Source organism: Aulostomus chinensis, chromosome 20, assembly GCF_037954235.1.
Source record: "Aulostomus chinensis isolate RoL2024-O1b breed Wild chromosome 20, RoL_Achi_v1.0, whole genome shotgun sequence".
NCBI classification, from domain to species: domain Eukaryota; kingdom Metazoa; phylum Chordata; class Actinopteri; order Syngnathiformes; family Aulostomidae; genus Aulostomus; species Aulostomus chinensis.
In genome coordinates this window covers 14991152-15018520 of record NC_141339.1, presented here as the reverse complement: position 1 = coordinate 15018520, position 27369 = coordinate 14991152, and the positions used below count along the sequence as shown (strand labels likewise).

Below are 27369 nucleotides of genomic sequence, written 5' to 3'. Positions count from 1 at the left end.
TTTAGACATTAACCCCTTCATAACAAGTCAACCTTCCTCTCTCTGAAGTCTCCCCCTACAGTAAATACCCCAGATTAACCTTGTGCTAATCTCTCCTGGAGATTACAGCAATGATTAAAGAACAATCAGATGGATTGAGATTTACATTATTTCCCATTCTCCTTAGTCAAACAAAATTTAAATAGAGTATATATATATTTTTTTGTCCTTCCAATTACACAACCCCCACAGTCCTTGGTGCTGCTGAGCCTGTCTGGGTAGGAGTCGGATGGAAAACAAAGCTCACAAGATCAGAAGAGTCAGGATCTGCACTCTAGTGAATGCACCTCACGTTTCTTGGGGATGGCAAAAGACCACGCACGACCCCCACCCCCCCAACCCCCCCCCACCCCGACTGCCCTCAGGCTGCCTCCAGCAACTCCAGCCAGTCAGCTTCTGGTTAAGTCCACTGTTCATCGGACATTTCTTAAGGATGAACCAGCCAGCTGTTGGCATCCTCCAGATCTGTGTCCAGCTCCTCGTCTTCATCTAGAGGCTCTGGGGTTCGGAGGGCCAGCTCCCGCAGGAAATCAGGTGAGTAGGCAGGGGGTTGAGAAGCAGATTTAAGGCCAATTTTTCTCTTCATGAGATGGAACTGATCACGGATGAAGTTGTAGAACTCGTACTCGTAGCGCATACGGTGGTAGAGCACCTGCAGGGCCTCCAGGGTGGGCGTGTGTTTGCGTACCGTGCCCGTCATGTTCCCCATCTTCTTGTAGTCTGCAAAGACGAATCAAACAATGGCCGTGAGTTCAATAGAAAGCAGAGATGCTCACAAGTCTCTTCTTGCATGTCAAAGACAAGAGTCAAGTGCGGACACCCAACTTAGCTAAGTTTGGGTGAAAATTTGGAAATTAGGTTTCGGACATTGGCTAAGACAAATTAGCAGGGCTTTGCTACTTCACATGGTGCTTTAAAGTTCTTTTAGTTGGAATGATTGATTAAATGAAATAGAAACAGAAAAAGTAAAAACACTGAAAAAGGAGTTGCAAGAATCATAAACTTTATATATGTGTGTGTCTGAATATATGTATATATGTGTATACATGTGTATATGTGTGTGATTATATGTATGTTTATATTGATGTGTATATATGTACGTACATATGTATGTATATATGTGTGTATGTATGTGTACGTATATGTATACGCACATGTATATGTGCGTATACATATATGTATATCTGTGTGTATATATGTACCGTATGTAGGTGTGTATGTATGTACCGTATGTAGGTGTGTATGTATGTACCGTATGTAGGTGTGTATGTATGTACATACACATGTATGTGTGTATATATATATATATATATATATATATATATATATATATATATACTGACATATAGTTATTAAGTCATTAGTTGTTAGTAAGTATATACATATATGTAAAAAAATATGTATATATACATATGTGTATATATGTATATATAATACATACACACATCTCTCTCTGTGGTCTCTCTGGTCTTTAGCAAGTGTTTGTAACTACACTCGCTGTGGAGATGATAGCAATTCTACATCTGCCTTATCAACTGCGTGACAGCGGAACACAAACTCACACTTGAGCCTTTGATAAGAAGGCAATCAAATAGTTGAGAACATTTTAACGTGAACATCTGCCTACCTGGGCTCTTGTAGATGTTGAGTACTCCAGTAAAATAGTGAGGTAAAAGCCTCTCCAACAACAGCAGCACATCCTCCAGCTCCTCCAGGATGCCCACAAGAAGATAGTTCTCCAGTACATTTTGTTTGGCCCGTTCAAGAGCCCATGTTCCTGGCTCCCTTTTTTGGACAGAGAAGAGAAAAGACAGACTTAAGAATGAACAAAAGAGAGAGTGACTAAATATCAGCATTACTCATGAGCTGGTTAATACCTGCATTTTGGATGCTGCCCGCAAAAATAGGGAATAATGTAGAAAGCTCTGGGGTTGGAGCACTCTGGGTAATTCTCTAGAATGCACACATTTATGTCCTGGAAGTGAAAAGAGCACACAATAATCCAGTTAATCATACAGGGCACCTTCCTTTCCAATGGCAAGAAAATGACTGAAGTAGAACTGTACTGATTAATTTCCTCCACTAGAGGGAGCTCTTCACCAACGTTGCAATGCACTCCCTGACAGCGACCTGATGCCAAACGACATGCTGTGCACCAGGATAAGCTCACCTCAGCTGCTCTCAGAGGCTGAGACCAAAATAATATAGTAGTGCAGGAAGTCGGGCAAGAAATACAAAAAACATCCAATGTAAAGCTGAATTATGATGACATAAATGCAGGAAGATACTTCCATTATTAAGAGTTCTTTGCTGTGGAATTGCAAGTGAGCTAAACAAACATTTAGTGACGATAAAAAGTTAAAATTGTGAACTCAAAGTCACCTCTCATGAACTCTTAAGCCCCTAAACAATGACAGGGGGAGGAAAAAAGCTACAGAAGAATGATTAAAAACACACACATACAGGGGAGAAGCTGGCCAGCCACTGAGTGCTGTGGAACCAGCAGTCAAATCCATGTCAGGTGACGTAAGCCTTATGGACCAAGTCCTGAGCGACAAAACACTCCATAATATGACTCACACACACACAAACACACAAGCATAGCCTGACATACTTGTGTTTAAACACACTAGTTATAAGGTAAACGGCGCTGACAAGTTATAATAGAAAAAAAAAAGAGTTCAATCTAACAGAGGATGAAAATTGAAAGAGCAAACGAGTAGGTCACAACTTGCCCTGAGGATTTACGCCCTGATAAATTGGTAACGGCTGACTCAGACGGAGCGATTTGTCAAAGCCAACATGGAGGCCAACACGGTCCATCATGGAGATTAAGCTGTGTCTGACAGGATCTGAGGCACAGACCTTCCTGGAGGACGCACGCTGCTGCTGAGGGTGGGAAGTGAAAGCCCTGGAGGTGCTGGAGCTTGGAATGTTGGCGCGCTGACAAGTTGCAAATGCGGGTTTACGTGACAAAGGCGCTCTTATTATTGTTCATGACAATCATGTATCTTGTAGCAAAAATGTCTTCAGCACCTTGGATCAGACGAGGAAACACTCACAACTAAAATATCCCGGGAAGAGCAAACATGATGGACTCGACATGGATGAACAGGTGCTTGTATGAGGACTCGCCCCTTTGTCATGTGACACCATCTCACCCCCGTAGTTGAGGTGCTTTCAGGCCAGAGGAACTGTTGGAGGGTAAACCTCCTTTTTTGGTGCTCTAGCAGGAACACGTTACCATTTTAGCTCTTGGAACCCTGTTTCAAGGAACCTTTGAACTCCTCCATCCAGGTAGATACTCATGCTTGACTTACAGCATGTGACTGAGTGGCAGTGTAAACCAAAAAAAAAAAAACAAAACACAGATCTGGAGGGAAAGAAGTTCTCTAACTTCCCAGTTGTTAATCTCTACGACAAAGTTCTGAGGATACTTGGACCAAAAGTGACTTTCAGTCTGAATTTGAAGGAGCAGGGACAAACCCCCTGTGAGTCTCCTGGTCTTTAGAAGTGCGTCTCTATGATGATGGTAAGCAGCACAGAGGCTCCACAGAAGACTGCTACAGCTCATTTCCTGTTGTACACAGCAGAGAGAACCACTAAGAGTCCTGCCACATCCACAAGATGACACTGGTGTCACACATATATGGGTGGGACAGGGTGTGCATGGACCTCCACTGGCTGGGCCGAATGAACGGCCTCCAACAAGACCAAAGACTTGACGTGGCTATTGAAACATTGCAGCAGTGCGACAAAGTGAACCGGTCGTTGAACCTCTTCAGAAAGCGGCAGGTATTTCCAGAGTAAGCCGAGGTCCTTTTACGTCAGCAACATGGTCTACCAGTCAGTGGTGGCCAGTGTCCTCTTTACACTGAGGTCTGCTGGGAGGCAGCAGGAAAACAAAGATTCCAGACGCCGGTGAAAAGCTGATGAAAAAGGCGAAGCATTTGGCAGGACTCTCTGGGGACTGTGGTGAAAGGATGCACGTGGAGGGTGCCGGCCATCCTGAACGATGCCGATCATCCCCATCCACAACAGCCTGGCAGGACACAGAGGGAGCTGAAGAGGACACAACCTGGGCCACTGGTCGCCTCTCTCCCTCGTCTCTCCACAGCCTCCTCCCTCACACGATGTGATAATACTCCAAAGACGAGCACCTTTTATTTATCTGATATGTACAGTATACATCCTGACACCAGCGATTTCTCTACAGCCTCTAAACAAGGTAGCACGTGTGAGGGTCTGTCCTGAGCTCGGTGCACATAAGCTGTTGGGACATAAATTATGAACTCGCTCAGTGATTTTTCTTCCTTGCAGCTGTCATACAGTTGTGTCTCTGATTCACCCGGTGGCCGAAGGCTGCGTTTGTACTTTATGACTGACCAAGCTGCACTGCGCATTGGCGACAAGAATTATTTGAGATCAGAGGAACTAACACTGGAAAGCCCTTCAAAGGAACCACAACAAAATCCCCGAGAAGCCTTTCGCGAACAGTCCAGCATTGTGCTATTGTTGCTGTAGGTGTCGTGTCCTCATGACCAGTTTGCCCATTTTCCCTTTGAGTCATAATTTGAAGACTGACTGTCATCATTTAAATACACGGTTCTTTATCTATGACCGGTGTTATTAAATATCAGTATATCTCCTTCCTCTTTAGTCGATATGTGTTATCTGAGAGTGCTACGAACTGTCAAAAGACAGATTTTGGCATGGTATTCTGTGTGTAAATAACTATAAATCACATGCAGTTGAACTACCTTGAACTGCAATAAAATGCAGTTACAGTACATTTAAAATAAATGGTAAATGGGCTGCATTTATATGGCTCTTTTCTAGCCTACCCACCACTCAAAATTACAGCATATTCACACACATTCATACAGTGTTGGCAGAGGCTGCTATGCAAGGTGCCAGATTGCAAACACACACATTGATGGCGAAGGCCTCAGGAGCGGTCAAGGACACTTCAGCATGGCCTCTGGAGAAGGCAGAGTAATTGGAATCTTCCGATTACTTGACGGTGACTGTCTCCGGAACCGTAGCAACCTCTTAACGAGAAAGAGGAATTGACCTCAGAGAGTCGACTGCCAAGAAAAGGCAGATAGGAAGTGACACACGTATTGTCATTCCTAGACCCACACTGCAAGGAAGTCCCTCGTCCCTCGTCCGCTTTATCCAAGGACCTCAACATTTTAGGAGGGACCTCTGGGAATCCAGCCACAACTCATTTATATACAGCCACGCACAATCAAACATGCACATACACACACAGCCAACAAACAATACACACTCTCTTTAGAAAACCCATTAGTATTTCGAAGAGAGCTCCTGGGTGCACACTCAGGCCCTTTGTTCCTATTCTCTCTGTGGATTAGGCCAACTGAGCAGTCACAGAAACTGTAGCAAAACAAGCTCTAATCTGTACAACTGCCTCTTATTTCCCTGAATGGAATGTGTGCATAAATTAAACCAGTAGTAAGCGATGATGTAAACCGTTCCCATGGGACAGACAGACTTATTAACATGGAACATATGGACTGCATTCCCAGGTCGTATCACTGTTAAACTGGGGTGTGTCCAGTGTCGCACTGGCTACCCCTGATATCTGATTTTCTGCCACCCTTTCTGGCAATCCTAACTGGCCACAGGCCTCCCTCCCCTGACTACTAAGGTTGCCTTCACGTCTAGCCATGACTGCCCCCTGCTGGCCAGCATTCACATTAGCGACATCATCCCACGCTTGAGTACACTTGCGCTTGTACGCAGTCTGATAAAGTATGCAGTGGAAAAGTCTGTAATCTATCAATCAAAACAAGAAAAAGATGTGACCATGTCAACTACACATTTATTGTGATCAAATGTAGAAGAAAGAAGCAAGTCGCAGTCCCACGCAAGTAGACAACTGCTTGATTATGGCTCTCTTTTAATGTTTTTAAGATGCCGCCAACCCTCACACCTGCTTCCTCTTTCAACGTCAACCATGAAACTCAGAGAATAAAATCAGGCCGTACTGCGTGGATACGGAGGTTTCCAAGGAGATGCGAGGGATAGACGGATCTAGTCGTGAATCTACTTGCTGAGAGCCACCTGCATTCATCCATAAGGTGAGAAGCACACCAGTTGTTACGGGACACTTCTGTTGACACGAAAATGAAGTCGATTTGGGGACAGCTTAGCCACACCCTAATTCACTGTTCATAAATTGTAACCTCTCTGCAGGCCATCCAGGAAAAAAACAAAACAAAACAGAAATGTCAGGTACTGTAAGACACCACCTCCTGCTGTGACAGTTACACCACTTTACTGCTATTAAGGTCAAAACATGCTACGACACGACTTGTGCCAGAAAAGCCTCCCTCATTTTGTGTGCTCTTATTTGTTTGAGCATGTAAATGTCAGATTACTTGACGACAGATAACTTTAAATCCCTGTGGGGAGCTCACATGATCAGACCAGTGCTTTGAAAGCTATGAAAACATCATCTGTGCTCTTCAGGTTCAGTAAACACGTAGAATTATCTCATGGATGTTTTTGCATGTGTTTACATGCGTGAGTATGAACGCATTAAACACACTTACTGCCCTCAGGAAAGCGCTGATTAATCACTGCCAACTGCTCCCTCTATATTAAGTAGTTTTTACACGCATGTTGTATTGTTGCAAAAATAGTATGAGTGGGTATATCTGGTTTATTCCAAATAAAGGCTGATTATTGAAATCCGAAAATCATGTGTCCAATCTGGGGAGCAATAAATATTCAAGTGTCCACTCACTGCATGGCTTTGCATACTGTAGTGTGTGTGAGTGTAAAAAGGGGTGTGGGGACTGACGGAAAATCCAAGCCGACCACAGGAATGTCTCAGTAACACGTGCATCAGGTTCCCTGAGCCCCAACTAGCCAACTGACACTGTTCTTTCATTGACACCTCTCATATTCAGCCAGTGCAGGACAGCCTGGGCTAATGCACACCAGGCAGGGGTATAACTAAGACTAGTCTGGACGCAGTGTTGACAAAGTAGGGCTCACACACACACACACACACACACACACACACACACACACACACACACACACACACACGTTTGGAATGCTAGACTTGTGAGGACAACTCTAAATCTAGAGCTTTCTCTGAACGCACTAAATACCAAATCTGCATTTGAGGCCTGATTTTACTGAAATAATTAAATAAAAGGAAAAATTCTATTTCTGCTGACCTATTTGTTTACGGATGAGTCTGCTAGTGCCCCACTAGGACTCTCTAACTCCACCCTGATATATTTAGGATTGATGCTTCATCAACTATCTAGAAAAGCAAGAAATGTCTATTTGTATATCTTATCGTGATTTGATTATCTCAAAAACTGTTTAAATCAACATCTGACTTGGCGTGCTCATTCATGGGGCCTTGAAGAAGTGTATTGCCAAATTTGAGGTCTGGAATCTAAGGGGGTCTGGTGTTTGAGGGTCTGGTGTCTGAGATGAATTCTAATGTCCATGACTGGGAAAGCCAGAATATGATTTCTCAGTCAGAATTAGTGCCAGGATCAAAGTAAGAGCCCGTATCTCCATCCCTCAAACAAGCTTGAGAAATCCTACTTTTAATTGCGACAAACACTTATGTGCATTTTTCACATACCACATTCCTGAATATTTATAAAAACCTATTACGCATCCAATTGTTACCCTTCATCACAGTTCCAAAATTTCAGGAACTTTAAGCCCTTTTTTGACACGTACACAGTGGGCAGCAGCTTTATACACTATCCTCATGCCACTGTACTTTAAAATCAAATTTTTGCAGATGAGGAAACTCGGCTGTTTTTGCTTTCACACACCATAAGTACAAAAATATATGGAAGCAAAGGTGTAACAAATGTAAATGAATACTAAAAGAGCTGCTTTTCCAAGAGGCTTTGGTATGAAAGGATTCTATATACGGATTATGCAGTGTCCAGTTGACGTGTGCATTTTCTGAACGATAGCAAGAAAGCAAACTGATCTCTGATTTTGAGAGAGTTCAATTTGATGGGTGAGGAGGACTGAGAAGTCAAGAGCCCCTTGTATGTTAGACAGTATTGTAAATTATTGGGGATTGTACAGTGGAAATCATGTCCTAATGAAGTCCTCATAAGTATAGGAGTGTAGGCGCACCCTCACAGACACGCGCACACACAGGTAAGCCAGTCTACAGCAACACAGCCTCCACCACCTCCTCCTCCCCCTCCCCTTTAACTGTAGCGAGGGGCCCCCGTGGTCTGCATACTTTAATAACTCAACTCACATGGTCCAGAACTCCAGGGAAAGCGGCCCAATGCTCAATTACAGCCAGTCAGACTCAAGCCAGGATGACATTCACTCCCCCTGTTAGCGTCTCATTACGGCTGCAGATACGGCTTCAGGAGCGGAGGAGTGGACATGACCTCCGCTGACTTACTGATTTACCATTTCATCCTAAACAAATTATTGATGAAATTATTGTTTTGACCTGTTTTAAGTGCTGCAGTACTACCTTGTTCTGATCCATGTCACAAAAATGACAAATGGAATAGAAAAGAAAAATTCAGGGAAGAACATTAAATGCCATCCTACCCACAGCAGGACTAGATGTCTATTATATGCTAACAGCTAGTTAGCTTAGCATGATGAGGAATGTAAGCGGATGGGCGGAGTTGCACTGAGGTGCTGCATGAATCACTGCACCTGCCAGCGGAGTTGTCAGAAAAGTCGTTTCCAGCTACGTGTCGAACTCTAAAATTACAAACTCTTGTAATTCATAAAGTGTTATTTAACAATGAGTGTGATGGGCCATGCAATTATGCCAACCAGCCCATACGTTACCATTCATGGCGCAAAGCTAACTAGCGGTCAGACTCTCCCTGTTGCTGTCAGCCCCCTACTGCACACACGGAGGAGAGAATCTTATCTGCAGATCATCCCGTCTGGCTCTGGGGACGACGGCAAATCAACAAACTTCCCTAAAAGCCCTTAAGTTTCAAGGGGAATTCCAACCCTGCATTAACTAGAACCGTCTCAGCGCAACGATCACAGATACCCCTCAACTAAACTGCTAGGAACTGTTAAATGCTGTGAAGTTGCTGCTTGCTGTGTAAAACTGAAACAGACATCAAATATTGGCGATGGCGAAAAAATGTCTGAGATGTCTTATACTGCATTAGTCTGCCGCTACAGGGCTAAACATCTCTGTGAGGCAGATGTAGGATAGCGAGCCTCTGATGTGGTTCTACTAAACCAGGTCTCTAATTGTAATCATAGCTAGATTTAAATATTGGGTTAACATCAGGCCACCGTGCTTTTTGCCGTCTCCCCTCCAGCGACACCACATCTTCAAAGTAAGAGTGCGGTTTTAATTCCTGTATTGAATACATGTTCTGCTGCTTATATTTGTCAAATGTATGTTTGATTTCAATCTCGAGGTAACAACAAACAAACGCACAAGAAGATATAATTATCCACAGGATGTGTCAACTTAATGAAAACGTCATGTGATGAAAACGTCAGATCGGGGCATTGATGTATGATATATGATGTCTGCGTATGTCAATAACCATCCATAGTGCCTCAAATTATACACTCCAGAATAATAATTACCTCCACCACGGTGGTTATGTTTTCATCTGTGGGGTTGTCTATCCATCTGCCAACCACTAAACCTAGGATCATTTTCATAGAGGGGTTCAGCACAGGCCAGGGGAGAGGCTATTAAATTTTGGGGCAGTTCTATTAAACACTGCAGCAACGTGCTTTTTTTTAAACGAAAAAAAAAAACCCCACTGTCCTTGGTGGAGGTGCCCTTCTGGTTTGGTGTAAGACATTTGAGTTTATGTCTCAACAGAGCTTTAGGTTGTGAAATTACCTGGCCTCAAGCCAAAAAAGATCTAGATTTAAAGCCTTGTTATCGGCCACTCAGTGACTCGCTCATAAAATAAGCGTGCTGCTTTGTCAAATACTGCAAATGCATTCGTATTTCAACCCATAAACCTGGGCTGCACTGATTTAGCTTACGTCCAGATGAAGGTAAATGGGCCTGTGGGCATTGGGTGCTGTGATGAAAGGCAGACAGAGGGGGGAGGAAGGCTAAACGATTCAGTATTTGCTTGACTCTTTAAATAATATTGATGTAAAGTTTCCTTTATTGGCCACTTGAACTCTTGGGACCAGAACAGAAAAGGTGCCTCCTGCAGAGCTGGAGTTTACAGCTGCCATTTAAACACAGGTGTTGTGTGTTTGTATAGGTCGAAGGCCGGAGCATTTATTTATCTATTTTAGAGTCCAAATCAAAGAGGAAAAAAAAAAAAATCAAAGTCACAAACAGGAAATCCTCTGCACACATTGAACACAGTTACACTTCAATGAACGTATCGCAGAAAAAGAGCGCTAATGTGACGTTAGGAAGCGAGCCAGCTATCGTTGTTGCCGACTGTCACAGCGACAGAAAGGCGCAAGCCCGGATACGCATCGGGATGCGCGGCTACATGTACCTTCACCAGACTTATAAACCCAGCTTTAGTTTACAGGTGTGTGGGAGGGAAATCAGCCAATAAATATTAAAAAAAAAAAAAAAATCCTGCACATTTGGAGAAAACGTCATCATGATAATTGGACAATGTTTCCATCCAAACAGACCTTCTTGGGACAAGGTCTTTCCTTTCTTATAATTATTATAATTTTGAAAATAAAACTACGCAACTGATTTCAAACGCCATGTCATCTTAAAATGATTCCTTTTAAATATCCAGTCCCCTTTCAGGAACATCTGCTCTTTAGACTCCTCTGTAGAGAAGCGTCTGTGGTGGAAAACTCTCCGTCTCTTCATCACAAACCTGACAGCGTCATGGTGACGGATGCACTGCTTACAAATATTACACAAATGATAATAAATTCATCTCAATCCAACTTCTTCCCCCGGGGCTGCGAGCAATGCCAGAAAACTAAAACTAATTAATCAACGGGCCTTTTCTCTGCACAGCATGTGACTGCACTTTAAAACAGATGGGAGTTGTCTTTAATAAAAAGTGTCTAAGTGTCTTTATATTTATTTTTTTGCAGTTTAATTCTCAAGAAGTGTTCAAAATATCCATATTCATGACATCAAGAAAGCATTTGTCAAGCTTTTTTTTTTTAAGTACTGAAAACAATCCATCTTCACAGGCAAAGTCTCACCAGGTATCTCTCATCGTCTTTCATCCCTGGAGTTCGGATGAGGTGGTTCTGCTCGCCCCTCCAGTCGCCAAATCGACGGAAGAAGTAGTTGGAGAGGAATCGATTTATTGGGTCTCGGATGATGTTGATGTAGACAGGCTGCTCTATCCTGAATCTGGAAAATAACACACCAACAAAATGTCACTTAAAAGTTTAGATAAGCTCGTAACACTGTGAGCTGCTGCGGTTACTGAACCTGGTGAAGTTGAGGAAGTGAACATGTCGCGTGTAGAGGAACGGCTGGGGGATATGACTGATGTTCCTCATGAGATCCACCTGAAAAAAAACAAAAACAACACACCACGGTTCATTTGACATGCAACAAAAACAAAAAAAACTACAAAAATCTGCCGTGGATGTGGAGATTCTGGGAGATTCCGATTTTGAGTGCCAGCGCATAACGTCATGGTAGAAACCAAGTAATTATTACTAATGCAAGATAATCAGAGCCATATGCAGGTTCCAGACACTGTACAAGAACTTAAATCGACTCACACAGGAGCCTCCATTAATGAAGGCTTGACAACACAAAAGCATCTTTATAAATTGCAAAATAAAACTTAAAGATGTCATTGTGATTGTTTGAATTAAGCTCATACCCATGACTGAAATGCGTATTTATTTTACCGGCTGTGCCGCCTTGCCCCCCCCCCCCCCCCCCACATCCTTAATCTAATTTGCTGACTCGTCCGCCGCAGGCTGACCTCACCTCTCCCTCGACAGCCCAGCTTTTCAACATTTCACGTCGTTTGTTTTGTCCACCTCACAACCATCATAGTTATAGTTGTCATGCGCATTTATAGATATAACGCCAAGTTTCTCCTCCCGCTGCTGCAATTAAAGAAAAAAAATTTAAAAAAAAGCTTTTGAGTTTGTATCAGAGAGGCCCGTGGTAGCTTCCATACTGAAGTGATGTATGCAGTGTGCAGTGAAGGTGTCAAGCATTCGGCGTGTTTTCTCAGTCTTGCACGTAAAAACCCGGCTACAGCGCCTGAAAATTAAAACGTTTTTAACTGACACTGAACAACCGAGCGGTACATGAATGATAAAATGGGAAAAAGATAAAACGATCATGAATAAATAGAAAGATTAAGAAAATTACTCCCTGAAATATACGTTTCTTGTGAATGTGTCTTCAGTTTCTAACAGACTTTCACACATAAATGTGGAAAAATCCTGTTTGAAAATAATGAGCATTCTCTCATCACATATCGTATTGCAATCACAAGCAGCTTTATCCCACAGGCTAGCATACTGTTCTCTTCTGTAGAACTCATGATTTATGCAAGACCTCATTTATTATATTATTATTATTATTATATTATATTACATAGGAATGGCTATTGAGCAGTAGTACTGCAGTATATCAACAGACTGAATCCCCCCAATCAAAGTAAAATCATCCAGACGATCCACGTACTGACGCGCAAGATGCAGAGGGAAGGTGTGACCAAAAGTAGCTTACTGTGAGAAACATGTGAGAGAGTTTATTCCACATGTAAAATGCAGGAAGTAACTGGTGGACAGTGGAAGGTGAAGTATGAGTGTGTGGAAACAATCAAGTGGTGTGGTGGGATGAATCTGAAAACAGCACACAGCAAAGCCGGGGGGGGGGGGGGGGGGGGGGAGGCAACACGGGCCTGTAAAAGCCTCCTTTTGTTTTGGGATTATTCTGTTACAACATTAGAGAGAGAGGGAGATCCTGCAGCCTGACGGTAGCATGGTAGCATCTGTCTTCCTTTAGCTTGATCTCCTGATGTGAACATGCGTGCAGACAATACAATCCGATAATTACTCGGATCAATGGTCCGCTTCAGCGGGAAAGAAGAAGACCGCTAGCATACAAATGTTGTTGTGCACTTTTGTCATAAACTGAAGGAAAATGAACTTAAGTTTTTTTTTACACCCCAAGGACACACACACAATGTGATTTTGTGAGTAATCCAGCGATGCCAGTAAAAGATTTTACATTTTATAATGTCATGAATCTCAAGAGCGCTTACAGTACTAAGTATCATAAAGTGTTTTTCCTAAATTGGAGCCAGTTATATTTGACTACTTTTGCTACGAATGCCAGGTTCCGTCTTAAAAGACTGAAACTCTCTTTTTATGAATCTTTCATACAAAGGGCATTTATCAGCTGAACCCTTTGAATGTGCTGCTCTTATAAAACTTCTTAGGAGGACCTGTTACATCATAGCGAGACTATTTGGACGGCAACAGCAATATGTATACTTGTTTATGTACACAAGACAGCTAATCTGAGGCCCCAGTCAGATTTGGGCTTCCCACCCTCCCTCTTGTCTATAAACTCAGTACATTTCCACTTGCTGTGCTTCCACTTTATGAATCCCCCCCCCCCCCCCCCAAAAAAAAATCCCTTTCATTAATGGACTAGAATTTCTGTCACAAGGTTTTTTTCCATAAACTTTTCCCCTCATTGACCCATTGAAGTGTGGAGCCGTTAGCCCAACGCTAACCCTTGACATCCCCTCCTTTACCGACCAGCTCTTCTCCCGGAATCCCTACTTGCTCATCTGGCCAGACCCTCACCTCTTATTTAAGAGCTACATGGAGAGGAAAATGGAGGACAGTTTGGGATTCCAGGCATACCTGCAGGCCCCCCACTCCCCACCCGCCCCCACCCTTGCGCCCCCAGCCCTCCTGAGCCCCTGTGGTGTCCTCACAGGACTCATCAAGGGAAACGGAGGAGGAGGGAACACCGCAGAAAGCTACGACTGCTGCCTTCAACTCAGCTTCATTTGCCGCTACATCTCACTTTCAAATATTAATAGGACATGAAATAATCAGCTCATTTTTTTCTTTTTAGAGAGAAACGAACTTTGAAAGTTTGGTCCTTAGAGAGCAACTACAGAACTGCCTGTAAAGCTTGTGTATCTGCCGCCACTAAAAAAAAAAAAAATCATTAGCAGCCGCTTCTTAACAAATTTCTCTAACGTGGTACATGAAAAAATGTAGAGGCGGGACGTCACAGAGTACAAGAAATGTATTTTTCTTCAGTTTTATTCTATTATTTGTCTGTTTTTATTCATGTTTCTGAGCAAAAACAATGTGAAACAATTAACTTGACTTTATACTTTTGAGTGGACTTTATACTTTTGAGTGCTTTTAATAGCCTTTACTACTTTACTTTTTACTTGAGTATATTTGCTGCTACATGAGTAATAAACACTGAAAAAAAGAAATTTTTCGAATTTGAGGTTGATAAAACTTGAGGACTAGTTGAGATCATTTGTGGGAAAAGTTTATTTGTCGTGAATCATTAGAAACAAAAAAAACATCACCTCAAATTCTCAATTTCCAAGAAGTTCAATTTCTAAGGCATCGGGGACACACTTGTTAGAGTGGACCAAACATCTTCTTCCTGTTCCTGTTTGCTCTTGAGAAAAAGTGTAACGTGTAGGTGTTACCTTTTCCTACACTGAAATGAGCAAATAAACAAATATGAATGAATAAATGAATGAATGAAAATATGGAGGGGTTGCTTTTTATTCTTTTACAAATGAATGTGTGTACTTTTGCCAACTTTTTCAAGTACAGTTTGTTTTCTGGCAGAGACAAACTGCAGTGTAATATCTGAGATGCTACTAGGGAATAAGTATTTACAGGCTTTGCTTGCGCTGGGGCCAGACACTTCTCGGTGTTTGCGTATCTGTGGCTGAATGATGCAGATCTACAAGCGTCACGGCTGTAGAGCATCTGTCTGCTGGTTTGTGTTTGGGAATGGGGAGGAAATGAGATCCCACATGAACGCAGACACACTCACAGAGATACTGTCTTTCTGTTTCCGAAGGTTTATAAGGAAGTCTGTTTTTAAACCTTTTTTTTTTTTCTTCTCTTTTTTGTCCTGGAAAACCACTCTCTCCCACTGAGCCTGATCCCCTCGGTTGTGAAATGGACAGATGGGTCACTATGCTTCAAATCTGTTGGCGATCAAGGCACATGGCATCAACCCTGGGCAAACCCATTAGTGGACTGTTGGGAGAGCCAGCTGGAAAACAGTCCAAAACCATTCAGGAGCCAGAACCACAACTGATGAGACCAGCATCTCTAAACTTAGAAAAGTCTGGATCTGCATAGGTCAACACACACTAAAGTACACATGCAAATAAACACACAAAGACTGAAACACACTTTACACACTCTTAAACAGACCCCCCAGCCCTCCCCTCTTGCTCAGACACAGGAATGCACTTTCTGAAGAGAAATGCTTGAGATCATTCACAGAGATGTTTTATACTCAGAGAATTAATGAGTCTATTGGTGTTCTGCCACCGTGTGCACAGCCACACTTTCAGGATTTGATGAATGAGTAAACAGCTAGAAGTTTCAATATTGGCTTAGCATTTACATCAAATTGGTCAGTAATGGTTATAGATATTTAGCATCTGCTGATCATTCTGGTATGATTTGCAGTAGCTTCAAGGATTCTGTCGATAACGTCATGAGAGAACGTGAGTCATGGCTGCAACATTCCAGCACAAACACACAGTGAAAAGCATTGCGTCATGGGGGGGGGGGGGGGGGTGTCAGAAGCAGTGACATCTTTAGGGGCCAATCAGTCGGCGGTTCAGCCCTAAATACTTCAAAGTCTGGCCCCTGGTTTGCTGTATCCATTAACTCCACATTACAACATCAAGATTAGCACGTGATTAAAAACTGCAAAGAGTGGGAAAAGTCTAAAATTTTAGGTAGCAGAGACCAAAGACACAAACACCCATGCAGAGTTCTCCAGAATTTCAAAGCGACTTTCATTTGTATTTTGCCTCTGGTATTTCACATCAGTCATAATTTGTGAAAATGAGGTGTACAAAGATCTGAATCAGTGCCTTTTGTTTCCAACAAACTGGGGTTTGGGGAGTATTTCAGTGGAGTTGATTTTATACCTGCAGTGATCAGGGAACTGGAATGATAATTTGAGAGGTGCTGTGCACAATTAGGCATGTGACATAGCAGCAGGGACTTCATTAATCATCCAAACCTTCTGACATGCCAGCATGATTGGTTAGCATCTTTAATACGAAGGAATTCTAAAACACCAAGGTCAGTACACACTTGCATAATATTTTATTTAATTTGCAAACTTCACTGTAAATAAGCACTTCTGGTGCTTAGAGTAACTGATCTATGCTGGGAAATCCCTTTTCCGTCTGCCCCCGTCAAGGGTCAGGGTCAGGGTCAGGGTCAGTCAAAGCCAGCGTCAAACGGAGCTGGTCAAATGAGCAGCAGCAAAGTAAAATAACACGAATAATAGATAAAAGTGAGACTCCACCGAAAAAGTGTTCATTTGCCTTTCGTTAACTCAGTGACATGTCATGTCTGCTTCTTAATGAGTCCAGAAGTCAGTGAATGCTCGTTGGTGAATGCTAACAATGAGGTATTAGCTTGGGCTAATGGAGACAGACTCCTAGCAACAGCAAAACCGTCCACAATTCATTCAGACTCAGATTCAGAGAACTTTTATTTATCCTTATGGGAGGCCACAAAGGGAGCGAAGAGCGGTACAGTTTATAAGTGCTCATACACGTCATCCAGTACAATCCACCCCATCTTTAACCAGCCGTATGCTCAATAATCCACCATAGTTGGATTTGAGCTAACAGCAAACAAAATTCTTCCTGTTTGGTGTAACTGTGAATGCTAGCGCCAAACTGCAGATGGTCTATTGTTTGTTTTATCTCAAATATGTGTTTTGGGGGGATTACTGAGCTTCAAATAGCATTAAAACGATTTGGATATTGTCGTATGATGCATCTGAGAGTTTTTAAACTTGAACTAGGTTTTGCTATTGTTAGTAGTTTGATTCCATTAGCTTCAAGCTAATGTTATATGGTGTTTAGTAACTTCTGGGGTCACCAAGAAGTAATGAGGAGGGAAAAAAAGTCTTCACGACGAGAAGACAGTTACGATTTTTTTTGTTTGAAGTAACGAGTTGAGGACAGATACGAGGTTGCCATTTAGCAGTTGGCCGAGAACTAAAAAGCAAGGGGCAAAATTTGCTCCTTGTCTCACTCCTGTGGGATTACATTAATACAGTGTGTACAATTACTTCAGTTACTGAAGTCTTTAAGTACAGTTTTGAGGACTAAATAAAAAAAAGAAGGATAAAAACAACTTTAGAGTTTGTGTTGAACCACGTCATTCATTCCAGCTAACTGCTTGTGGATTGAGATGTGCTGTCAATTCAGTACAAAATATTGAACGTTAAATATACTCAGCAGATTCCAAAACATCCATCTATCTATCCATCCATCCATCCATTTTCTATACCGCTTATCCATTAAGGGTGAGACATTGGTCGAGAGGTGGGGTTCACCCTTGACGGGTCACCAGTCTGTCACAGGGCCATCAGGGGCTCTGTATCTTGCTCAAGGATACTTGGACATGGTCACCGGGGGAAGTGAGGATCGAACCAGCGACCCTTGGGTTGCTAGATGGCCACTCTACCTCTGATCCATGCCGCCCCTTCAAATAACATGATTGAAATTAAACGAATGATATGAAAAGCTCCACCATCAACAGCTATGTGTTCATATATCAGTAAAAATATTCCAATTTGAGGAAAGTACCAGTCTGAGAGAAGAAACTGTACATTGTTCAAACGAGAACACACAGCTGCCTGCTCATGTTTTCCTAACGTTGATGGAAAATCTTTGTATTTACATTATGCATTTGTTTGTTTTACATATATAATACATTTCTGGAACTAGTGGAAGATGTAAGGAGGGAAAATACTTGTGTGTGTGTGTGTGTGTGTGTGTGTGTGTGTGTGTGTGTGTGTGTGTGTTTAGGTTTTCTATGCCTGATGGCATTCCCACAGCATTTCACGGTGTATCCAAAAAGTTGCATTTATTGAAATGAAAGCAGTTTTTCCTGTGTTAAGCCGACACTCATGTCCTCGAGATATTCCAGGAAATAAGAAAAAAGGAGATTCCCCCCCTTTAAGCCGTGTTCCCACACCGAGGGAAAGACAAACACTGAATGCTTCTATTACGTTCACTGTAACCACATTTGAGCCCACAATACAAATCAGTTATGTTTCATATCCCCATGCAGCCAGGGTACCTTCAGTAGAGATCTGTTTGTTTCTCTACTGATTTAATCACACAGCTACTTCTCAATCTGAAGTTTAATGTCTTGGCACTCAATGATGAACACTGCGAGTTTATGAAGAGAAAATAAATTCATAAAGTTGTGGTTTCTAAACTGCAGCAGGACATTAAAAAAACACAGTTCCACAGGGGCCCAAATAGCACAAAATAAATTGATTTCAGACATCTAACCACAGAATTGTAGTGATTGATGTGAAAGAGTGCATCGAGATCCTCCATTGTCTTTTTTACCTGTTCTTGTTTAGTGAGACGCGTTTTGTTGTGGATGTCAGAGGAAACCAGGTTGAACTCGTGTTTCTCTGCCAGAAGCTTCAGTAAGATCACCACCGTCCGGCTGCCGCACTTCCCCACACGGTTGTAAACCACCTGGCTGGGGAACGGGAGCACCTACAAAACACACACGCGCGCACACACACGCACGCACACACACACACACACAATAGCAAAAATAAGAGGGTGATACACAAAAGCAGGACATGGTGTTGCATCTGTAATCCCCATCTGGATGAACAACCTGATGTGGAATAAAGCTACATGTGTCCCTCAAGGGCTGTGAAGGAAAAGAGTCGTAAAAAGAGGACGTAAAAAACAACAACAACAAATAAACAGAGTAGAAAAAAGAGATGATAATCTTAGAGTTGAAAGTGGATGGAAAGTTTTGAGTAAGTTTCCGGACATTTTCTTTTCCAATAAAAGATAAGCTTGGGAATTTGCCAAATACGTGCTTTTTCTGCGAAAGAGTTAGAAACTTTTAAAAGGAAAGAATGGGACTATATGGGAAAATATGGAAATTAACAGGGAAAATTTGGGAATGATTGGGAATACATGCAAATTTACAGGAAAATATGGATGTCAATGGAAATTACCAAACAATATAGAAATACATGGGGATATATGGGAATTAATGGGAAAATGTGTGAATGGAAAGGGAAATATATGGGAATCAAGGAAATATATGGGAATTTACAGGGATATATGGGAATTAATGGTAATTATTAGTCATAAACATTACATTTTGGGGGTAAAAACTAATCATTTCCCTGTGTACGATACGTTCTTCCATCACATGAATAGAAAATTAGCTTTTTGATGCCACTTTACATTTGACCCAAAGGACTCCAGGCATGCAACACCAAAAAGTGTGTTCAGTGTTTTCAAATTCAGCCATTACAGTTATGGCTGTACATAAAAAAGGTAAATGCAGTGAGTATGAATCACCCCAGAATTTAGAATTTATTCCCATACATTCCCATGGAAAGTTGTCAATTTTGAATTCTCTTAGAACTTTGCAGGCACGTCAAACAAATGCTGCTCCATTCTCTTTCGCTCACGTTTTTGGGTTTGGCGAACTCTGACAAGTTCCCTTTCAGCTTAGAAACACACATGCATGAGGAAAACCTACAGGCCATTTTAAGGTGGCTGCTGTGCATATTCCAACCACAGGAGCTGCCCGTGTCAGCCTGTCTTTCAGGGGAAAAATAAGTACCTATAGGGTTAGTACATCAGAGTGGCCCTGAAAAACCACCAGACCAATGGAAATGCATGCTTTCATCCTTTTATATTTATTCCTCTGCTGAACTCTGTGAGTCAGAAATTCTTCTGACTTTTATACAAAGTGATTCTGGGGAAACTGTTTTATCTCTTTCTCACTCTCTCACTCACACACGCGCGCGCACGCATACACAAGCTGCAGCATGCAACCATTCACACCCCATGACTCACCAATTAAATAAGAAGCTGAGCCATGATTCAGTGACTCAACCACAGTGGATGGGAGTCTATTAATCTTTGCCTTTTCTTTGCAAACAGCCTTTTTTTAAAACACAGAATGTTCCCTGGAAGGAGGAGTGCGAGAGCAGACATGAGTATTGAACATGAGACTCATTTTAACACAAGGGCGGCAAGAATGTGCTAATATGGCAATTAGCCCTAAGGGCCAGTGAGCGGGCCCTTAAAAATGAAGGCTACCTGAACAGAGTTTACTAGTGAGACTGACAGAAAATGGGGGCCAGTTAAAGGAATTAAGAGAAGAGCAGTAAAGGAAGACATCTGTGAGATTTCCCTTCAAAGAGATAAAGATCTACCGCAAAGAAAAACAAGACAGATGCCCTGAAAATCCTTTCCTTCGTCACTTCAAATAAAACCTTTCTGTAAATCAGACGGGGGGAAAAAAACGCAAGAGTGATAAATTCTTGTCGGCATTCCCAGTCTGGAATGGTGATTGTGCTTTCCTGGGGTGTCTGTGTGTGACCGTCAGTGTATTAGGAAACAACTGGCTGATTTTGCTTGTTCATTGGCGGTTCCTTTTATCGTTGGCTGATGGCGTGAATGACAATGGATATTAACCAGCTTGCGTTTCTCTCCACGATGACGTGACGTTATCATTCAGCTCTGCTTTATCTCACGCGGCTCTTTTGCTGCAGACAGTAGAGTTTCTACAGCCTGGAGCTCTGCCTGGCCACACACACATTGGCCGATTGTGTTCATCTTTTGCAATGCTGGCAGTCCCACCCAAGATCAGGCTCAGTAAAAACAACAAGGTCCCCTCTGAATGTTTGCCAGATCCCAGAGAAACGACAGACAGAAACAGCAGGAGAGAACTGCAGAGATGAACGGCCTTACAGTTTCTGCAGCTGGATCAATCAGTTATTTCGTTACTTTATCAGAGTTCACTCCATTCTTATTTCTCTCCTATTTGGTGGTAACTGCACTCAGGTCAGCGGCAGGTCAGTGGTAGCCCACATACGCAGGTTGGACAGCGAGCCGGTATTGTTGAAGTTCTTGCATGACTTTGAACTTGTGAGTGAAAGGGACAAGAACATCACAGTGAAATTGTACCCAGATACTTCAGCCAACTGAGGCCCAAGGAGGAGAAGAATGATGCTGCTCCAGAAAAGCAGCAACGGCTACCTTACAATTCAACTAAAACCACTTTGGAGACGTGCACACTGTGCTGCGTTAAGTATCAGGGAGCTGGGTTTTTTCTTTTTTTTTAAACCAGCTACACTTGTTCTATTTGTTCTGGACATACGAGTGTCTGTGGTTCTGGTCTCCCTGCAACAACAACTGAGTGATTTCTATGGAGATTGTCAATTTAAACACCTGGAGGAAGATGGTGTTACACAACAGTGAAAGAAAGAAAAAAACCTGCTGTGATAAAATGTGAAATTAATGACTCGTTGGTCGGCCGCGGTCAGCGTGGCTGCTTTAACGGCGGTTATTGACAGCGGCGGCCGTCACTTTGCTCAAAATACAGACTTGAACCTGTCACTCAGAGGGAAATGAAGGAGTTTAAAGCTGCTTATGTGTTGGAGCAGATGCTTTCCCCATGTTTCCGTGTGGTACGGTGCACGCCAACCTCACGATTCCTGACTTTTACTGTTTATACAAGACGTATCAAGCTATCGAGTTGTGTTAAGGGTTTTTTTTAATTTTTTTTAGTTAAGTACTCTTACAAGTTACAAATGACTTTTAACAGTACACTTGTGCCAGTGTGAGGACAGACGAGTGTTTACTGCTCGTCATCAGACATTAAAACAAGTCTGGCACGGCGTCGCAGCAACATGTGTGGGCAGATTTTCACCTGGATGATGGTGGATTAACTGGAAATAAACAAAACAAAAAAAAAACCACTCAACAGGTGATACCTGATCAAGTACTTACATGTTTGAAGTGCGTCTAAAATCCATCGTCATCCACTTCAATTATACTACACCAAACTTTTTCATATTTTTTATCTCAAAGAGGAAACTGATGGTTTCTAAAAAGGCAACAAACAAAAAAAATCATGATCAATTTTTCAGTCGGTTTGGGGAAAAGATTTTGCTGGTTTTCTTGGCTAAAAACCCCAGCATTCCTCAGTGTTTGCCAAGAACTTTCAAGATAATAACAACAGGACACACTTCCCTGCTGATATCATGACAAATGACTGTGTCAGCCGTCAGGCGTTGTGTAACGCAGAAATAACACTGGAGATGCCATCAAAGGCACAGACAAGGCCACCTTTTTATGCTTGTGCTATTGTCCTTCCTGCTCTGAAGGGGTTTGGGTTTCTGCTGCGCACTGAGGCTTCCAGTGGTTGTATCAATAGTTGATTAACAGCGTGCAGAAGTATTATGTAACAGGGTTGTTTCAACCCTGTGGGCCGAGGCGCTCCTACTCTCAGGAGTCATGCTATTGTTGGGATATTTACAGCTCCGGCAAGCCAGTATTAAGCAGACTTGGAGGAGATGAGTGACCCTGCAGCACTCCTCTTTCTCATATAAACATACATATACTCACACACACACACACACACACACACACGCATGCGCGCGCTCTCCATGCAACCTTTACTTTTCTTAGCCCCCTGCCCACACACAAACACACACTTCTACCAAAACCATGTTAGATAAGACAAAAGATCAACAAACATACATTAAAGCCCCCGTGGCACAGTTGAACCAGCGATTTCTACTACTGCCACCTCCGCTCATCCCAAGTCCCACATCAGGACCAGCTTCCATCCTTCTGGGACTCTAACCGCTAACACGCTACAGCTAAGCTCTTTGACACAGCGCGTCAACTCGCTGAACGGAGAACAGCGCGTTCTGCAGTACCTGACCCTTCCGTTCAACCTATCTCCCTCCCAAAGGAGGAGGAGAGTCAGTCTCCATTCTAGTCTGCAAATTTCATTAAGATTAATTCATTTTTAATAGCTTCCAAAGAAATGGGAAACTATGAAAGCAACTTCATCAGAGTGTGACAAAGATTGAAAAGCAGCTGTTGAAAGGGAAATTCAGCGATCCATCAGTCTCGAACGCTTGTTGCATTCACAAGATTTGAGTTCAGAAAATATTTGCACCCATCAGCACTTCTGCTTCACTCTTGCTTAGATTTCTTTCGATAAACGTGACATAAATCTGCTTACCTTTGAAAATGCGTATCTGTTAGCTTGAGAATTTTACAAGATGAAGGAATCTAAAGTGAATTCACAGATGTTATAAAGTGTTCATTTTAACATTTCGTTCCCAGGCATTACAACAAAGAATATATGGAGTCCGTGGCGTGATATTCCTAAACACGACATACAACATGTACAAAGTATAGAGGGACATTCTTTTCATGCTTCCTTACACATCAAGACTCATAAAACTATTCTAAGAACTGCGCGGTTTTTCCATATGCTCTCATTTATGTCAAGTTTTAACCTCCATTTGTGATCTCTCCCTACATTTACCAGGAGCTCATCCACCCGTACACACACACATACACACACACACCCACACCCACGCACACAAACACACACACACACACACGCGCCAACCTCGGTGACACAGAAGATCAACCTCAATTGCAGTTGGGTTTCTTTTTAGTATCTGGGAGACGAGATGATGATAAATATGGAATGAGTGAAAGTCAGCTACTGTATAATCACACTCAGCATGGTTGGTGGAGACGCTCTGCAGGGTGCTGCTGGTCACAGAGTCGTGAGTGTTTTATCTCATGTTGATCACTGGCGTGAGTGCGTATCTGAATGCAGGGTTGCACAACCTTATCAGCGTCTCATCAGTACTGGCTGATATCGTTGGGTTTTTTTTTGTTTTTTTGTTTTTTTTCCATGTATCAGTCTGATCGTCCTGGTTTTTGCTCAAGTCTCTTTGCTTATTACCTTTTATTTATATCATGATTATTTATATCGTACGCGGAGGTAAAGGAAAGCTACAGTGTTTTTAACTTCATCCAACAGGTAGATATTGTATAAACTTGCTTTTAAATAGACATCCACATCGGTAAACAGTTATCAACCAAATTGCCAATATGGTGCATCCTTATTTTGCCTCCTCACGAGGAGGTTGATGCACGATATTATGAAGATGGCGTGATGCCGAATGCTGGTCATTGGCAGGATGTGTGATATTTGCTCTGGATCCCTAACCCAGAAGATATACTGTTATTTTTAATATGATGTTTGACATCACTGGAAAATATTTTGATTAACTGTTTGAATCCAAAGATAAGTACTGTGCTCCCTTTGGAATACATTCTGCATCAGCGAGCCAGACTATCTTTTCTTTTGGTAGCTTTCTAGTGAATTTATTGATTAACCGTCCGGTTAATGGAGAAATATACCTTTACTTTGACTACCTGGAAAGATAGTGTGCTTGCAATCAAAACAAAAAAAAAGTTTTATTATTGTTTGTTTTGTTATCTATTAAAACAATACTGTAAATATATTTGCTGTTGATTGTCTGCAGCAAAGGCCTTGAGCCAGAGTGAGACAAGGGAACAGATTGATAGACTTAACGCCAATCAGTGACTATGTTGTTAAAAGCTGCGAAGTTATATGATGACAGCCGTACCGAGATATTGTATCATTGATACACCAATCTGACATGAGTTTGCATTTGTTTTCACTAAATTTGTATTTCCACAAAGTCTGTTGAGTTGTGTTTTCTTTGGACAATTCACTGTACGAAAACTAAAAACATACGGAGGTGCCAATATTTTTCTTCAAGGCTGACTAGTGTGTGCAGCACTTCCTGTCAGGACCGTAGACCTATGAAAACACCGAATCGGTCAGGATGATAAAAAGCCCCGTCAAGGATCTTAATGTATGCAGCCTGATAGGCAAAGCTCAGACAAAAGAGTCCAAAGGTTTTACTGCCTTTTAAAAAAATCAAAGGAATTCTAAATAATTTGTGACAGTTTTTTGGAAGTGAGGAGAACACTCCCCCACACACACGCACACACACGCACACACACACACACGCACACACACACGCACACACACGCACACACACGCACACACACATTCCCTTCATTAAAATGACACTTTTTTTTAATGTCAAAATGAAACCCAGCTTCTGTGTTTATTTGATAATGTAATAGTCAGGATATTCAGGAACGGCTGCCTGGTGACACATTCAAGCTGTTTCACCCTCAAGTCTCTCTTCAATGACAAATTGTGGAAAGTATTTGTGATTTATTAGACCTTTATTTTCCACTAAATTCCAGCAGGCCCTATAATATTGAAAGCTTTTGGCATCCAGCGTGCAGTTTTTAAAGCATCAAGTATACACTGGCAGAGGAAGCTAAGTGGAAGATAAAGGCTTGTTTCAGAAAACGATTTCCACTGAAATATATATACATAAAAAAAACCCTCTCCAGTAACCTCACCACAATATTCCAGCTGGGTAAAGCTTGTTTCGCACAAATAGCGCTTCACTGTTATCAGAACAAAATTCTAGAAAAACCTGGGTGGTTGAGGCTGCTCAGGAGACTTTTCAGGAAAACAAAGAAAGTCTGTATTGTTATCGTAAAGACTACAAGTGCCGAGGCCGAGTAAACACGTAAAACTCAGATGTGTGACCTCACGTCACCTGCACATCTGTGATTGTAGCTGGGACTAAACGAGCTATATGTTTAAACGCCTGAGGCGGGGAGCATCTCTTTTATCAGGCCGTACGGAGAGGTGAAAACGATGCCTAGGTGCGATGGAGTAGACGAGAAACGAGGTGAAAATTAAGGGGTTCAAGAAGGAGATAATGAAGCAGACGGCGAAGAAAGACGCTGGCTGGGAGAGCGAGCACAGAGGAGAGATAGTCACATGCAGCTGGATGACTACAAGGCTCCTGTTGTCAGCGCTGCGTGTGAGTGAGAGGGAGAGAGAGAGAGAGAGAGAGAGAGAGTTCAGAGCATTACTGTAGCGCTGAAGTCGGGTCTAGTTGGTATTTAGAGTGAGTTTGCACATAGTTGCTTCACACAGACTCGACTCTTATACTGACGGGACTCCACTGGCTTGGAAACGTAGGGCAGCAGATCAAAGAGGCAGAAGTACAGGGGGAAAAGTAAGGACACAAAGTGGAAAAAGAACAAAGCGTGACAGGGGAAACGACATTAAAGAGTAAGCCCCACTCACTTTTGGAACGGGAGGTCCGTGGTCATCCAGAAATGTGGACTCACCTGCAGAGACAAAGAGGAACACTTTAACTTTACAGTCTTACTCTTCAAAAATGTAAAAAAAAAAAAAAAAAAATGTTGTCTCTTTCAAAAATGACGTGACGATGTTCAAATACTTAAAATTTAGGTAGAAAGTCTCACTAAACTGTCTAACATGACGAAAAATGAACACTTTGTAGGACTGTTTTTGTTAGTTTTTGTCAATAATCATAATAATGATTGCATTTTTAAATGAAATATTTAACAGTAAATCCTATTTATTCATCTATTTGTCCATTTATGTCTATTTCTTACATATGATTCATTATTTTCATTTATGTGTTAAAATTGATACCATATAATCATTTTTGGAGGAGACAGAAAACGCTCGTTTATATTTAGCAGAAATGAATGAGGGGGTTCAAATATAATGATAATTACAATGTATCAGCCCAGAGAGTTGCAGTTTGAAAGCATTTGTAGTCCCTCGCTTCAAATATTGTCAAGTTCAGCTGGGACACACAGTCTGGTTCTGCTCGTGGTACAAAGGACACGAGAGCCAAGTAGCTCACATTTTACACTCGCATAAACAACCTCCTGGTGGCGCTAGAGCAAAAATCAGGACTTCAGTCACTGAGATAGATCGTGGGAGCCATCAGTGACTCTACAGTCTTCTTACTAATACTTCAACCCCCAGACATGAGAGCCTTCATTCTTCAACTTCCACCCAAAGAAAACAGCGTAGCTCCTCTGCAGCGGGACTCGGGACGCAGAGACGAGAGAGAGTTACAGCCTATTTACAGTTTATCAAACACTGTGAAGCTGATTCATGTGGGAACAATTGAGCTCTTTCAAAGCGTCTGAACACAGAGCGTCTGTGCAAGGCCTTCCAGCCCTCCCTCCAAATCCAGAGCCTGGCTTCACACAGCGGCCTTTTCTATTAGCTCCAAACAATACTCATCTACACACACACACACACACACACACACAGCTAATCATGTACAACTTTCAGGTGGCACGCCCACGCAGGACCAGGGGAGGAAGACAAATTGCA

At 42.2% G+C, this 27369-nt stretch overlaps 1 protein-coding gene across 2 annotated transcripts in view; it reads right to left on the bottom strand.

Moving 5' to 3' along the window:
- Positions 1 to 410: 410 nt before the first annotated feature.
- The window catches only part of usta (uronyl 2-sulfotransferase a), a 63996-nt gene continuing 37037 nt past the window's right edge, over positions 411 to 27369 (bottom strand). For both annotated transcript variants that reach the window (XM_086190033.1, XM_086190035.1), the window contains 7 exons: positions 26296 to 26339; positions 18627 to 18782; positions 11459 to 11538; positions 11224 to 11377; positions 1917 to 2014; positions 1667 to 1824; positions 411 to 759 (listed from right to left, as the gene is read on the bottom strand). In XM_086190033.1, the coding sequence (XP_086046159.1) occupies positions 467 to 759; positions 1667 to 1824; positions 1917 to 2014; positions 11224 to 11377; positions 11459 to 11538; positions 18627 to 18782; positions 26296 to 26339 (983 nt within the window). In that variant the 3' untranslated portion in view covers positions 411 to 466. The remainder of the gene's footprint in view (positions 760 to 1666; positions 1825 to 1916; positions 2015 to 11223; positions 11378 to 11458; positions 11539 to 18626; positions 18783 to 26295; positions 26340 to 27369) is intronic.